The sequence below is a fragment of the Anticarsia gemmatalis genome, chromosome 1 (genome assembly GCF_050436995.1).
Source record: "Anticarsia gemmatalis isolate Benzon Research Colony breed Stoneville strain chromosome 1, ilAntGemm2 primary, whole genome shotgun sequence".
Classification (NCBI taxonomy): Eukaryota; Metazoa; Arthropoda; class Insecta; order Lepidoptera; family Erebidae; genus Anticarsia; species Anticarsia gemmatalis.
In genome coordinates this window covers 8,805,687-8,821,352 of record NC_134745.1, presented here as the reverse complement: position 1 = coordinate 8,821,352, position 15,666 = coordinate 8,805,687, and the positions used below count along the sequence as shown (strand labels likewise).

The 15,666-nt window shown below is 35.8% G+C and overlaps 1 protein-coding gene across 9 annotated transcripts in view; it reads right to left on the bottom strand.

The window, feature by feature from the left end:
* The window catches only part of LOC142974799 (agrin-like), a 156,035-nt gene that overhangs the window by 16,184 nt on the left and 124,185 nt on the right, over positions 1-15,666 (bottom strand). For 4 of the 9 annotated variants that reach the window (XR_012959584.1, XM_076117343.1, XM_076117358.1 and 1 more), the window contains 10 exons: positions 15,193-15,402; positions 13,825-14,037; positions 11,745-11,969; positions 11,063-11,278; positions 10,649-10,870; positions 8,823-8,926; positions 6,916-7,030; positions 2,844-3,083; positions 2,237-2,542; positions 1,975-2,127 (listed from right to left, as the gene is read on the bottom strand). Coding sequence is in view for 8 of the 9 variants with exons in the window: in XM_076117343.1 (XP_075973458.1) it covers positions 1,975-2,127; positions 2,237-2,542; positions 2,844-3,083; positions 6,916-7,030; positions 8,823-8,926; positions 10,649-10,870; positions 11,063-11,278; positions 11,745-11,969; positions 13,825-14,037; positions 15,193-15,402 (2,004 nt within the window). In the remaining variant the exon portion in view is untranslated. The remainder of the gene's footprint in view (positions 1-1,974; positions 2,128-2,236; positions 2,543-2,843; positions 3,084-6,915; positions 7,031-8,822; positions 8,927-10,648; positions 10,871-11,062; positions 11,279-11,744; positions 11,970-13,824; positions 14,038-15,192; positions 15,403-15,666) is intronic. The other 5 variants (XM_076117349.1, XM_076117366.1, XM_076117334.1 and 2 more) reach the window with 3 other exon arrangements.

Here is a 15,666-nt window from a genome sequence, read left to right as displayed (position 1 = left end):
AAATTTTGAAGAAATCGCCAGAATATCAAGAAGCTTTTGTTCAATTCGGAGAAGTTGAATTATCTATTGATAAAGCGAAGGAACAAAATATATTTGATGTAATTCAAAAATTTATCTGCGAGTTATATAATGTTCCCGGATTAATTGATGTAGATGCTGCACGGCTACAACTTTTCATTAACACGTATACAGTCGGCGATGTGAATGAGAAATTCCACCGGCAAAATGTTAAAAAATTCGACGCTAGTAATTTACCTCCTTGTAAATCTGAATTGCTTCAACAATTTAGACGAGCAAATTACATTGCGAGTGTATGGAGAATTGCTCATATAAAGCGTCCTAGCATTTTAAGCCCAGCAAATAATGGGTGGGTTTTAAAGGATAACCATTATCATTTTAAGTGGTTTGATGGTGATCAATTGCCAAGTTTCGTAAGAGAATCACTTGAAAACGAATTAGGTATTTTATTTTAACAATAAATTATTTCAATATACCTACTTGTAACTGTTTTCAACATCATTACCTACATTTTTTTTTACAGAGAATTCAAGTAACAATGAAGACGATGGTGGAGATGATTTAAATATTCAATTTGATGAAGGAAGTAAGAGCTCAGATAATGACGATGATGATGATGATAATGAAGATGAATGACTACAATTTTTTTTTCATAATTTTTGTGAATAGTGTAAACCATATCTATTTTTTAAATAATTCCCAAAATAATGTTACTTATCTTCCTAAACATTCCAAGTACTTTTAATCTATACTAATTTTATAAAGATGAGAAGTTTTTTTGTTTGTGTGAACGCGCTAATCTCAGGAACTACTGGTGCGAATAAAATAATATTTTACTGTTGGATAGCCTATTTATTGAGAAAAGCTATAAGCTATATATCATCACGCTACGATCAATAGGAGCAGAGTACCAGTGAAAAATGTTACATAACCCGTTTATGTAACATTTTGACCTATCTCTCTTAAGTGACGCAAGCAAAGATGCGCGGGTCAGCTAGTATTCAATAATTTTTCAATTTTTATTTTTTTAATTCCATTGTTTTTCATTTATTTGTATGAATAATGCTCTTACTCTAGCACTCATAGGGAAAGTTTAATGGCGTCTAGGGGACGAAGGGCCCTGCGGAATGGTCTGTCCGCATACAGGGGGTCTTAAAAGTGTACCTTTAATAACATATATAAAATTTAGGCTTGCTACTATGACGTAGTTGACCTCATTTTTTTATAACATTTAAGGCGTCTGGCAGAAGTAACGGCCCCGGGAAACGGTCTGGCAATAGTCAATTTTAATTCTACATAATATCATTAATAACATATCTGAAAACCAGCTTTGCTACTATGACGTAGGTTGGGTCGTTTTTTACGCACCTTCACTCCGCGCTACCTCAGAAACGGCCCCGCTTTCAAGGTAGTGGATGTGCATACCTCTTAACAGGCCCTTTATACTAACAATCCTCAAAGTTTCAGCTTTGCTAAAATGACGTAGGTCTGGCAGCTCTGGGATCTTGGTCCATTAGTGAAATGGACAGAGTACTCAATTAGTGTAATGGACGCTTCGTGAGCTTCAATGGATTACATTTTAGTTTAATTAGACACGATAAAAGTAATGACTATTGAAGAACTAATAGACACATATTACAAGTGTAATAACACATTATTTCCATTTAATAATACATTTGATAATGGCCATGGAGTCTTTTTAATTAAGAAGTTTGTTTTATAATAACTTGTGATAAAAAAGGACGTTACTCCATTAAAAGTGTTGTAACTTGTATTTAACTTTTCTGTATTTTAGCTACATATAATTTCATTTATTGTTAGCTGACTGCAGATTTATCAATTGTGAGTGTTTGGATAATCAATTTACAGAAGGTTTTAGACAATAATAATTACCAAGATATTAAATGCTACTTCGTAAAAATATTATGCTTAATTTATTAAATACTTGATACTCACTTTTAGGGCAGCACCTTGCCGCAGTCAATGTAATGTGACAGTAGCTACCAACAGGGCAGTCTTGTCTATGTGGTCCATTACCACAGTCTATCTCAAGCCCAGTGGTAGGATCGATCATCGCTTTATTATTACCGCACGGTCTTACTTCCATACCTGTGGTAACAATCATTCATTGTCGGGACGAACTTCAGATGTGACAACATTAAACAATTTCAAACTACTTAACTAACTACTGTTAGTAGGTGTTAGCATTAAAACAAACCTTTGCACAAGTCCAGGGGTCGTAATCTTAGCTCAAGTTGTTTTTGGCAGCCCTCCTTGCGCATAGCGCAAAGACTAGGGTAAAGCCTGAAGTCTGAAGCGCAGACGGGGAAGTATTCATTGTCAGGCGGACATTCAAAGAGACAGGAGCATCGAGGATAACCGTCAGAGCCAATTTCGCAGCTGGCGCCGAAATCGCAGCGAATGTCCCGACACGCAGTAGGGTTGGCAGTCCCGTCCTGGTCCGTCGCTCCCCAAGAATCCGTCGACCCGTCCTCCACCTCGGTCGTGGTCATCGCGGTCGTAGCTACCCACCCCCACCCAAATATTTGCGTGTTAGTCGAGCGATAAAGCGGAAAGTTAGTTAATTGATCGAGGATGGGTCGCTTTATTGAAATTACTGCTAACAACTACGTTGATGGCGGTCCGATGGTAAATATTCTGAATTCACCCTAGCGTTTTTACGGTGATGGTTCCGAGGGTTTTAATGGAATACGTCTTAACGTTTCATTAAACTTTGGCACAGTTAATAGGAGTTAGTAATGTTAGATGAGAAAACGACGTAGGTACAATAGAAACAAATGAAATAAAAACAAAAAAGTACGTACTCATAGCAATAGGTGGTACGACAGCTAGTCTATCCTTGCAGTCTCCGTAAAATATGACATGTAGAGTTGCGGGAGGAGGAAGTCTGCAAGCTGCCTTTTGTAGTTCGCACTCATTCGGGAAAGTTTGCATGGTGCTGCCACAAACTGGCTCCCGAGCAGCTCCAGTGCAATCAGTGGGACAAATGCACTCGCCTGCTGCACAGTGTGCTCCGAAAGCGCACTGAACTCCTTCACATAGAGCTGTTGAAAATATATCTCGTGAATAATGTAGATGGTATTAAACTAGTTGTATTAAGTAATCATTTAATAATGACAGATGTTTAGTGGTACTAATTTGTTATAAACTTGCACAACGCAAGTATAAAGGGTTATGTGGCTTCATACTTTATAAAAATTGCCCACATGTAACATACAACGTAATTCCAATTTTAATAAATCTATAAAAAGGGTTCGCAGGAAGTCGCTACAAGCGAGTGGCGCGACTCATAAATAATAATATAAGCAAGAGTTTTATTTCGTCTGCGCTGGCAAGGTTACGACTCTGTAAGCACCCCGGCTGAAGTTTTCCGAGAAACGAATGGCTGAACAGATAATGTCATTACGTTGGACAATTGTGTGCTTCCTATCGTACTTTCTCATTCTACCGTTAGGGAAAATTAGTCTTCCTCGTTCTCTCATTGAGGGATGAGGGAAGACACCCGTGCAAATTTAATAACGATTGTTTACCACTTCTCCGCAAAATGAAAGTCTTGTGAAAGCGGTCGATTAATGCTGGACGGAGAATGGAAGATGTTCTGTAATAAAATTTTCAACTAAGAACTCTGAGACACAACAATCTCCGCTTGAAAGATTTGCAAGTAGCTTTTATTATTCTTCACAAGAGCCCGTGAATTTATGGTTTATGTAGGTTAGCACTGGAACTTTATTGTTCATTAAACATAGTTGAAATGTTCGCGCTTTGATTACTTTGCCGTGTACTTAACAACAATAAAGTTTTAAATAGTATTCAACCACATCAAGTACTAAATGACGCCATAAATATGGTAATGTGTATTCAAGCTAAAATACGGAAGCTAATTACACTACACACGGTTCCCATATATTTTTACAACAGCATGTAAATATAATTGCGTGTAGTTACTGTGGTTGTAGAGTAAAGAACATACCGGGGTATTTGTTACTGGTTCTATTACACAAAGTGAATTACAGATTTCAAACGGGACTTTGCATAATATTTTTTTCTTACAAATTTTAATGCATTGAAATATAGATGTATTATTACCGATATAAGGTATTCTCTCCTCGAGGTCCGATTTGAACGGATTGTGGCTCATTGAGCCATAAGTTGCTTCGAATATTAAAGTTAACAATAGAATTGGAATCTTTACTTTCGGAAGATACAGGGAAACCTGTATCTTTTCGCTGACATAATAGAGGTACACAGATAAAGTAAAACTGATATTACATTAGCTGCATTGAAATGAAATAACAAATATCAATTTGTTTTTCTCCATAAAGTATATTTATAAAACTCAACGTGACAGCCAATGACATTGCTTCTTCGAAATAAAATGCAACAATTTTCGCCTTTCATTTAATCTACAACACCAACCGCTTAAAGGCCAATAACTATTCCGTAGAAAGATAGGATTACAGTTAAATCTGACGTAGATAGCGCCTCTCGCGATTAACAAAGTAACCCGAGGATGCAGCACAAAGGCGATTTACTTAATCTGACTCTGTTTCGGCTGCGCCCGTTATGGGGAGAGTAATCCCCTATCGATCTCTAATCCTTCAGCGTTATACGAGAATCTATCACGTCTCTCTAAAAAATGTCTCACTTTATAAAATTGTTTCAAGTTTTAAAAGAACAAAAGAGTAATGTGTAGATTCAAGAGTTATGGATAAGCGACGTTTTTTAAACTATCGCGACTTCTACGCATAATACTAAAATGTATGTAATGAATATTTAAAGAATACAATATCTAATTATATGGATAAGCGTTAAGCGTACGAAAATTTGTCAGCGAATGCATGAAACCTAATGTCAAAATTCTATTTATAAAGTTCACTAAAAAACTTCATCAAAAGCGACACGTGTATTTCATTGATTTAATGTAAATATAATAGAGATGTTCATTAGACGCAAGGTAAGGTATTATGTTTATAATTCGACCTTGGTTATGAACCAAAACAAATAATAAAGATGTATTTTTATGTTGTCGGTTCTTATCAAAATTAAACATCTTTTTTATACAAACGGTACATGGGTGTGCTCACAAAGTTTAAAACAAGGTAAAATTTGCAGATATTTTTGTTATTATACCCAAAATGGTGACATTATGAGCTAGTTTCAACACATAAACGGTCTTAACTTAAGAGATAAGGTGAGGTTTATTACTATGAAGTACTTAATTGATAATTCACAAAAGTACTTATTTAATTTTAATTTGATTAAGTATTAACAAAAACACAATCAGTCATGATTCATTTAAATTTTGTCATACAAGCGACATATTTCACCCTTGGGATAACATACTGGAATGAAATACGTTGACTCGAAGAAAATTGATCAGGCAAGGAAGAAAATACACACAACAAGTTTCAAACATACGTATTTTATTTTGAAATTAAGTAACAGTAGTATTGGGAAGTTGAGAATAAACTAATGAACGAACTTTATAGTTAAAACTATAGATCGCTACATTGACTTTTGCACGGTATGTTAGTAAAAAGAGGATTTTGTCGTCAATCTTCTTAATTTACCAAACAAAAAAGTGATTAATGAAAATTCTCAACTCTCACCCTCCACATGTGAGCATAAAGGAATCATTCCTTTGACCTTATTCATGCTAGATTTATTTTTCGTGAATATTCTAATTCAAGAACCTACGGAACAGTGCTCAGCCCATATTGTTAGGCAGGCTTTTAATCTTTTGTGTCCTTTTCAAAGAACGATGTACAAAGTTTCGAAAAATACCGACGAAATTTTTCCTTGTTGCACGATTTTTTGTGTAATCTCTTCTGAAACAAGATTAGACTCTCCAAAATATTTTTGAGGCAATTTTTAGTCCGAAATAAGCATAATACTCGGAAACGGTGTTTAGATAACACAGTACATTAATTCAACGACCCGGTTTCATTTATGAAATTTATTTACTGATTTAGATTTAAAAGTTTTAAAACTGTCAAAAAGCGACAGAGCAGCGAATTATTTAATCCGAATAATTTGATGCTTAAAAGCTTTCAGAGGCTAATATTGTAATATCCTAAAATAAACTAAGTGAATAACTAGAATCGACAGAATTTTATGTTATAATTCTGCTGTATTTCGGAATCGTTTGTAAAGGTTTGTCGAACGCTATTTATTATGTAGTTGTCATCGTAATCGTAAACATCACTATTTACGATTCGTCTTCAATTACGTGGGCTCGGAATTTTAATAAAATCTTGTCAATATAATAATTTCACTATAATTTAGTAGCTATTTACATAATAAAATATAGTTTAAGTTATAAGTGTGGAATCAAAAATTAAAATATTAAGATTAATAACGATAAATGGAGAAAGTATTTGCTAGTTAAGAGGTAGCTTTATTCATATGCTTAAAGTATAATGATATGAGTAGGAGGAATATTTAGATATTGTTTTCTAATTCGTTATTGTTTTATAACACAGTTTGCGTACATTTAAATGTACATCGCTGGAAAGTAAGTATGTATTATATATACTAAATGGCAAACAAATGAACTTCAATAATATTTGACGTATAACGTAGGAACAGTCAATAAAAGTCGCTGAAAATATTCAGTCTTTCGAAAACACTTTACATCGAAATGTGTTTAAAATTTATTGAATTGTTTAATCCTGTCCGATTTTGTTCAGGTAAGTACTTATTAAAATTTCGTGTGACTTTTTTAACTGACTGTACATAATAGCTAAAAACGTGTAGTTTAATATAATTATAATAAGATTATATTATAAAATTGTAATTCATTTTGAAAACGCCACAAGTATTATTGTGTAAAATTATAATTCATGTTCAAAATGACACAAGTATTATAGTACTCACCACAATCTCCTTTGTAAGCAAGCCGCAGATCACCTTGTTCGCGACACGCTGTCGAGTCCAGCTCGCACTGCGATGGGTACGTTTGTCCGTCGCTCCCGCATACCACGTCTGATTCCTGCCAGAAACACAACGGGAAAATTCACGATAACCCCAAATGCTTTGGAGAGAAATGTTTCATAAAATGTTATAATATTAAACCATATGCTCTGTTTTAAAAGGTAACATTTTTTTTATTTTTTGAGAATACTACAAATATCGAAGTTACTAATCAGCTCCTATTTTATTTGGCTTAAGACGCGTTCGAACATTCTGTAATGGAATAATCAACTACCATTGAAGGTGGACAAAGCCGCTTTATTGATCTGGCATAAAATAGCTAAACGCAAGAAAAAACAGACCTACCTTAATATCAGCTATAACATTAATTTGAGCAATATTAGGCGCGTTTACCATGTCGGTGCTTAAGTCGCAAAGAGCGTAACTTATAAGGCAATTTGGGACAGAAACAAAGATTACGCATCTGAGCACCTCCGCATAGAAATAAGAAAATAATCTAGAATAATCTCATGGCTCACGAATCTATTATTTATCGTGGACACTGCGCCAGGATTTCATTAATCTTCCGCAAACAGAGTATAAGTATTTCCTTGGTCATTCAGACTTATTCCATTCACGTTCATAACATTTTTATTATCAATACGTCAACCTCAAAATGCCAACAAGAATAAAGTACTTAATTAACAAATTAAGAGGATATTTAAGCAATATTATTGTTGAGCCTATTATTATCCGGCTCTGAAAACAAACCGGTATAATCACAGCTCTTTCACCAATTATGTGTATTGTTTGGTAGCTTATTTCGGTGTATTGTTTAAAATCGGCTCAACTTGATTGGTTTGAAAGTGAGCTTTAAGAAGTTATTAGAATGAGCAATAAATTGAATAATACATCTTAACTTAACAATCATGTTGCACTTCATATTTAATTTGTATTTAAATAATGCGAATCTTCTGTTCTATTTAAGGTATTGTACGAGAAACATCGCGTGTACGTACAGAACCGGGGATATTCTAGAGCTATTCGTAAATGTCCGCTACGGAGAAATAGCTTTGAATCATATTTCCACGAGATGTTATTGTTATATAAGAACCGTTTGCACTTTCTTCTCAGAATACGAGCGATTCTCTAAACATTATCCGACCGCTTCGCGTATAATCTTAAGCGGCGTAAACACGAACTACTCGCACTATAACTTAATACGTTACTGTAGACGGCTTAATATCGCGCTAAGCGCCAATCACCCAACAAGCGTGAAATTCTGAACATATAATACGTATACCACGTATTAATTATAACAGATTACCCTTAAATATCCTTGTGGAGGATGCTTGGAATACCTCGTTATCATGATTTCACGTATCCATTGAGGCTACCTACTGCATCGGTGCGAGGTACGGGAATTTGGCTGGAATGCTTTATGCAGCGATGTTAACGTTACGTTATAGGAATATTAATCTATTTACCGACCGCAGCGGGCTGACGTGCTAACTGAGAGGTATAGAAATGGTCCTATTAGTCACAGTAGAGCGATGTAATGGTATTTACTTTAAATGATGCCCGCTTTGCGGTTTGTCAATAAACTGTGCGCGGTGTTGGAAAAGATTATGTGCGTGAAAGTCTGACACTTTCACATACTATGTTGTTTCATCTGCATCGCGTTTTGCTGGACCAGCCCTGACTTTTACGTATGAGTATTAACGAGTACTAAAAAAAAAAATATGTTAGGCAAACATTAGGACTGTATTATTACAGATACAAAAATACAGTATAAGAGTAAATTTCAACTTCTGATAAAACAAATACAGCATATAATAGTATTTGTTAGGGAACTATTGTGTGTACAATACCTGAGCCTCAGTGCAATTGTGGTTGCAGCGACATGTAGGACGGCCGGTGTCGGAGTCCACGATGCAGTCGCCACCGCCTTTGCATACGATGTCCGAGCAAGTCTCTGTGTGATAAATATTTTATGTAAATTTTCAAACCAGACATTACTACCGTATACTTTAATGCTTAAATAATTTTAAATAAACACCTTTTGTATAAGAAAATCGTAGGTATATACTAATAGATAAATACGACGTAACACACAAAAAAGGAGCGAACAGTTGTTTTACGCCAAAGTAAATTGAATGTCAATATTTTATCAAAGCATAAATCACAGAACACATAAAACATACAAAGAGTTAAAACGTTTACACGTAAATCAAACACTTTTGCCCATAAATTCTGCTGCTACGTAATTTTAGGACAAAATGATTGATTACCAGTAATTCTATTTAGAGAGGCCTTTGTGATTTATCGACAAATGATAAGCTCGCAACCCTTTGAAAGAAATTCCATTAAACTGTGACTTAAAGCCAGTGAGCGTCTCTATCAAATATTGTTTTCATAATTAATAGTCAGGCTTGGACGCCTTCAAATAATAACATTAATCCGTATTCTCCGTTCATCAATCCGCGTCGTGTTCAATTTCCATTGAGCCATTTTAATCTCTAATTGACATTTCAGTGCGCAATGATATAGTTTCGAACAATTTATTACTGTGTTGAGTTCCGCCAACAAATTGAACTGAATGAGTTTCGGTGGAAATAAATGAGCTCTCATGTAAGGCTGCACTGGTTGATTAAACGTGAAACTACGAGCACCATTCAGTTTTTTCTCGTCGAATATTCATATAGAATATTCTTGTTAGAAATCTCTAGTGAGCTGTGCTCAACAACAAAGAGTTCTAAACGTGAATGCATGTAAAAGGATTCCTTCTTTCATATCGATATCTTTAAATCAAAATGAATTAAACGTCTGTTCGATTTCTGCGCATTTATTTTCAAATTTCTTTTCATAAATTTGTACTACATCATGACCTATTCAAGCTTCAGTGCTTTTGTAAAGTTCATAGAAAAATATCTATCATTTTCATTAAGCCGGAGCAAAGGCAAAAATCTTGAAATAGAAAAAAGTCTATCATTTTATTTACAAATAAATTTACGTAAAATCACGAACGCCACAAGAGATTTTTTATTGGAAAAGAATCTTGTGCGTCTCTTATTGACAATTTCATAAAGGAAAGATTTTCATCACGGGAAATTGATAGCAATTTTTCACGTAAAAATTTGGAATTATATTTCATCCCCGAATTCGGCGGTGCGGTGGAGAGACTTTAATTTAAATGACCCATGAAAGCATTTTATACTCTTTAGAAATGTAAAGAAAATGAATCATCCGCGAACAAATACATTGTGAAATCGTAAATACTGTACTTTCAAAAGATAAACTTTGTTTTCTACGCCACTAGAAAGTTGTATTCCACCTACCTATATTAATTACAAAAGTTGTTATAATAAATTAGTTTTAAAAGCGTTTGTTTAGAAATACGAAGATAGATTTATTTCTTCCTCCCTTCAGACATTTTAAAAAACGGTGCTTTTTAATAACGATAAATATAACCGTATTATAATAATTAAATGCTCCAGCGATAAGAACTCTAAACTTAACTTTCGACTTAAATAAATTTATCAAAACAGAAAATTTCAAATGTATGTTTTGCATGTGTCTTGATCATCCCGCCATCATTCCGCGGCATCACCGGGAACTTTATTTCTGGGCTACCTGCCTTCCACATAAGTTGTAACTAACTAATCTATCTAATAAATCAAAAGCAAATACTACTTACGGCAAGTGCCATTGTAGAGTACTCTTAGTTCTCCATCAGGCACGCCTTCTTGGCACGCGTGCATTCTCATCTTGCACTCGGAGCCATAAGTGTTGGTATCGGAGGCACACACGGGAGTTAGCGTCGCGTCACACACGGGGCAGGCACACTGCGCCGCGCCACCGCGAGCCACGCACGCTCCGCCCCATGGACATGATGCGCGCGCGCAAGGATTTTCTACGCCTGATTTTTACAAAATACATATTACGCTATCAAAAATATATTCTTATTTATCAAAACACCCAATACAAACAAGGTCAAAACCACTGAATAGCATAAATCAAAGTCTATTCAAAGTCAAATCCCAAGACAAACTTACTAAACCGCTACACACAGTGACGGGTCCAATTTTACGTCTGAAAACATTCAACTCACCGCAAGGTCCTGTGTAAGCAACTCTCACATCTCGGTTATCGAGACACGAGGCGCGGTCCAAGTGGCACCGACTGTCGTACGTGCGTCCGTCCGAGCCACACACGGGCCGCACCACCGGCTCGCATTCTGCACCGCATCCGCATACTGCCACCCCTCGGACGTCCAATGAACAATGTTCCCGCGAACCACACTTCACTGAGTCGCACGGATGTTGAGCTATTCGACATCAAAGAAATTTATTATTATTATTATATCTTACAGTCAATTTAAACACGCCGATGACAGCTTTCAAATCTATTAAATCTTAAAGGGACCTGACACAAATTTGTTACGAACAATTTCACCCAAAATTTTGTTAACGCTGATGGACAGAAATTGAGACAAAGCAACATTTCCAATATTAAAACTTTAATACCAAATAATGAAATTATTCCATTCTTGCCACAATTTCATTCGGGTCGGCTTGACGCTTCGATGCTCGTACCCAATTACTTTTCTAAGGACAAAATGTCTCCTCAACACGGGATACAAATAAGCCGCCTCTTTACATTTCCGAGTAAAGATTTAATTTTAGATTAGAGACTAGATTCTTGGGTAGATGACTATTTATTATAAAATAAGATTTTCAAAAGAAAAAGAACCAAGTTCAATATGTTGTAAGCGATCAAATGAGGAAAATTACCCGTAGCGCATTCTCCTCTGTAAGCAATAGTAAGTTGCTGTCGAGTTCGACATGATTCTCGTCGCAAAGCGCATTCGCTCGGATAGTCCCTGTAATCGGAGCCACACACAGCGGATCCGGGTCGTACGAACAGATCGCATGGTGGACCACATCTGCAGACGGGCGCTCGCACTTCATTTAACTGACATATGCCGCCGTCAGCGCATTCGTGTTCTGAACACGGATCTGTGAACAAAAAAATTGAATCATGGACCAAGAATTTGTCTCCAAGACTGACCAGTCTGACCACTTTAAATAAAATTTAGCAGTACATTACAAAAACTTTACCAAAATAGTCCTAATCCTTTTGTCTGTATAAGGCCGTATCTCAGGCACGACCGTTTTGTTTAATAAAAGAGTTCAGACGATGATGAAACAATCTAATAAGAGCACAAAAGAGCAAGCTGGAGTAATGTAAATAGAGGATCTTACAAAGGATGTTGGAATGTACGGGCATTCGGTCTTGTACAAATTCAAAGTAGTTCAAATCGAATACTCGAGGACAAGTTTAGTGAAAAGGGTTGGCGAGATGTAAGTACATAAACTAAAACAGATTAAATTACTCGTATGAAAAAGAAATATACAACCCAATTTTGTTCGCATGAGAAAAAATATCTGAGCCTATTAGAGTTTGTCTAACTTTTAGGATTGAAAGCTTTATACTGCGTACATAACATTATTAGGTTACAAAAACATAAGTAGGCAACTTTATCGTTTTATTGTATGAAATAGGAAAATAACAATGTTTGTCGCAGCACTTACGACTTTGATTTACTTTGGCAATAAAAGGGATTTATTGAGAAGTCAACGTCTTAGTTACATACAGTGTATTGGCGATATGAGGCTAAGTGGATCTTTTTCAATAAAAGAAGAATGACAGAAGGCATGTCACCTTTCTACGCACGTTTTCTCAGTGAGCCCGATTTCATTCCGGGACAGTCACGTCATCTGACACGGGCAAAATGAAATGTTGACCCTTTTTGTGCGCCTCGCGTCTATTATTAAGAGAAGACCTTCTCTTAACGAGTTCCTTTTATGCTCTCAAAGATCGACACTAACAATACGCCGTCATTATGTTTTAATTAATAATCCCTCATTAAAATTATTGTGGCTTGCAAAGTGGGCGTATTAAAAATTAGTTTTGTCACAGTTTTTATAATAGTTTTAAGACGGGAACTTTATAATAATTTATGTAACATTTATATGCAAAGAATATCTACGCTTCTTCCAAGTAATTCTAGCTGTTGCAACTTCCGGGAAGCCGGTAATTTTACTTGCAGAAAACTTATTCAAAGTACAAAATCTTCTTTTTTATCAATAGTAATTTGTGATCCTCTTAATGGGTAACGAATAGAGGGAGTGGCCAATCCTTTATATTCTTTTATGTCATTTAGGTTAAATGTGTCTTCATGGAAAGTGAGAGGCTAAAGCCCATAGCTATATTAATATCTGCACAATGCTATCATTAATCGTGGAGGCTGTCGACTGTGATGATTATAGCAATTTAGATCAAAAAGGAAGAGGGCGCTACTTTCCCGTGACGGTTCTATTAATGATGTCATTCTTCTTCAAAGACTTGATAACCTCGCTTATATTAAATAACCATTTTTTATTTTATTCAATCAATATTATTAGGTTATAAATTTGATAGGACCAACAATTCCATAATTTCAGAATTAAATGGCAGATCCATCAATAAACAGACCAGCAGCTGCGCGACTGAGCGTATCAAGCCAATTTAGGACACACGTAGTAGAAATGACGTAAATAACTGTTTATGGACTAAATGTACTGGACGAAATAAATACCTAGAAGGCCTATACACTCCGTCTTTTTTTGGGAAATATTTTTAACTTAACGATTTTAAGCTCCCATGGCTTATAACATTATAATGCAACGGGCCTTAACAACTGACAGCCTATGATCACGATCGATGCAATTCGATCGAAACGTCATGTAAACTAATTAGGTATCGTAACTTATACAACATAAACACGATTGAAAATTAAAGGTTAGCGTGATATCATTATTTTTAACTTACCGCATTTTCCATGGTATTTGATGGTGATATTGAGTTGGTTGTCACACGCATGTTTATCGAGGTGGCATACTGACGCGTATTCTTTGCCATCAGTCCCACAGACAGGTTTTCTTCGTTGGCAACTCCTTGGACATCTACATTCAGGTTGACCGTAAGCTGCTACGCAGCGCGCGCCGGTTGGACATGAAACGCCGGTACATGGATCACCCGCGTCTGCGCAAAAAAGAGTAATGAAAGGAATCTTTTGGTAAAATTAATAATTTATTGGATTACGCAAACACATAATATCCGCCTGTTATACACGACTATGTAAGCAGAGGTGTATGTTAGAATATTATCCACCCACGTTTCGCTATTAATAATGTAAGTACAAAGAAATAGGGAGTGAGCCTATTACCATTTTCCGGGCACGTTACTAAACTCCGTGCTACTATAGAGACTAGAACGAGCAGAAGAAAGACTATTTTGCCCGACCCGGGAATCAAACCCGTAACCTCATGATTAGCAGTCGGCTACATTATAGACTACGCCACATTTGCAAGTCCATAAGATTGCCTGTACATAGATATATTATTATATCGTACTACTATATTGTCCCATAGAATACAAAAGCTAGTAATTACTAAGAAAAAATAACTATAAATAAACTAAGTTATATTATTACGGTGATTATAATATCCGCTTCACTTGACAGAATAATTAGTGCTTCTTACTGCTTGCTAAACACTTAAAACAAACAAGCTACTTTGCAATAACTTGTTACTCGTAAACGAAGTAGTACAAAACGAAAATAAAATTAAAAACGTTATGGTTTCTCTACTTCCTTACTAAATTGCAGAAAAATCTTACGAAGTTACGAGCGAACACGACTACAATTTTAACACATTATTACTACTGTAATAAGAAACCAAAAGCACTTACGTCTTCGTATCTTGTCTTCACTAGTTTTAAGTATTCATTGAATAAGTTTCTTAGGGGAGGTTTTTTTAGTTTTATACAATTAAAAGACATGTTGTGAACATTACTATCTAAAAGCAAAACGCACTAACAAAAACCCTTGAAATTTATTGTTAGAATTATATTTATGTTGCGTGTGCATTATTTTTCCACACAATGAATTCGAGAGATCGACTGATCAAGTTCATTGCTTCTGTAGATTAATGATAATACTTTTGAAAATTTATTGAAAACCATTTTGAAAAGATAAATTCAACGCGCTACTTACTTAAATGAACAAATGCACTGTATTGATGTTATTTCAGCGTAATACCTCGGCTTCAAAATTGAATTTCCCATTTAAGCCGAGTAACATTTTAATCATCATTAAATAAATAACGTAGCAGGCTTGTACGAGATGACGAGACTTACCACATTCACCCTCATGCTTGACGCGTAGGTTGAGGCGACGCTCACAGGCTTCCTTACGTAAGTAGCAATGGTTACGGTAAGTGCGGCCCGCCGTGGAACACACAGGCGCTGGGGCTGTAGGACATGTAGCGGGGCAGGCGCAGTGGGCTCGCCCGTCCCCCAGGGATACACACTCCGCGCCCCAACGACAAAATGTTTTTTCACACGCTTCTGAAAAATGGAAACTTGTTGAGAATTCACGCACACGCGTAAAAAGCGAATTTATCTAACACAATTTAATTAACTATAGTGCCACTTCCATGTAAGATACCTAACTAGATGAATAACATTAAACTGCTATTTACTTTATCAATAATCAATTATATAAATCCTAACTACCTAAATAAATATACACGTATGTTACATTATAATCAAACAGTGAAATAAATCATAACACGTTCGAAAAGTGACGGAATTGATTGAGGTACGTCGCCG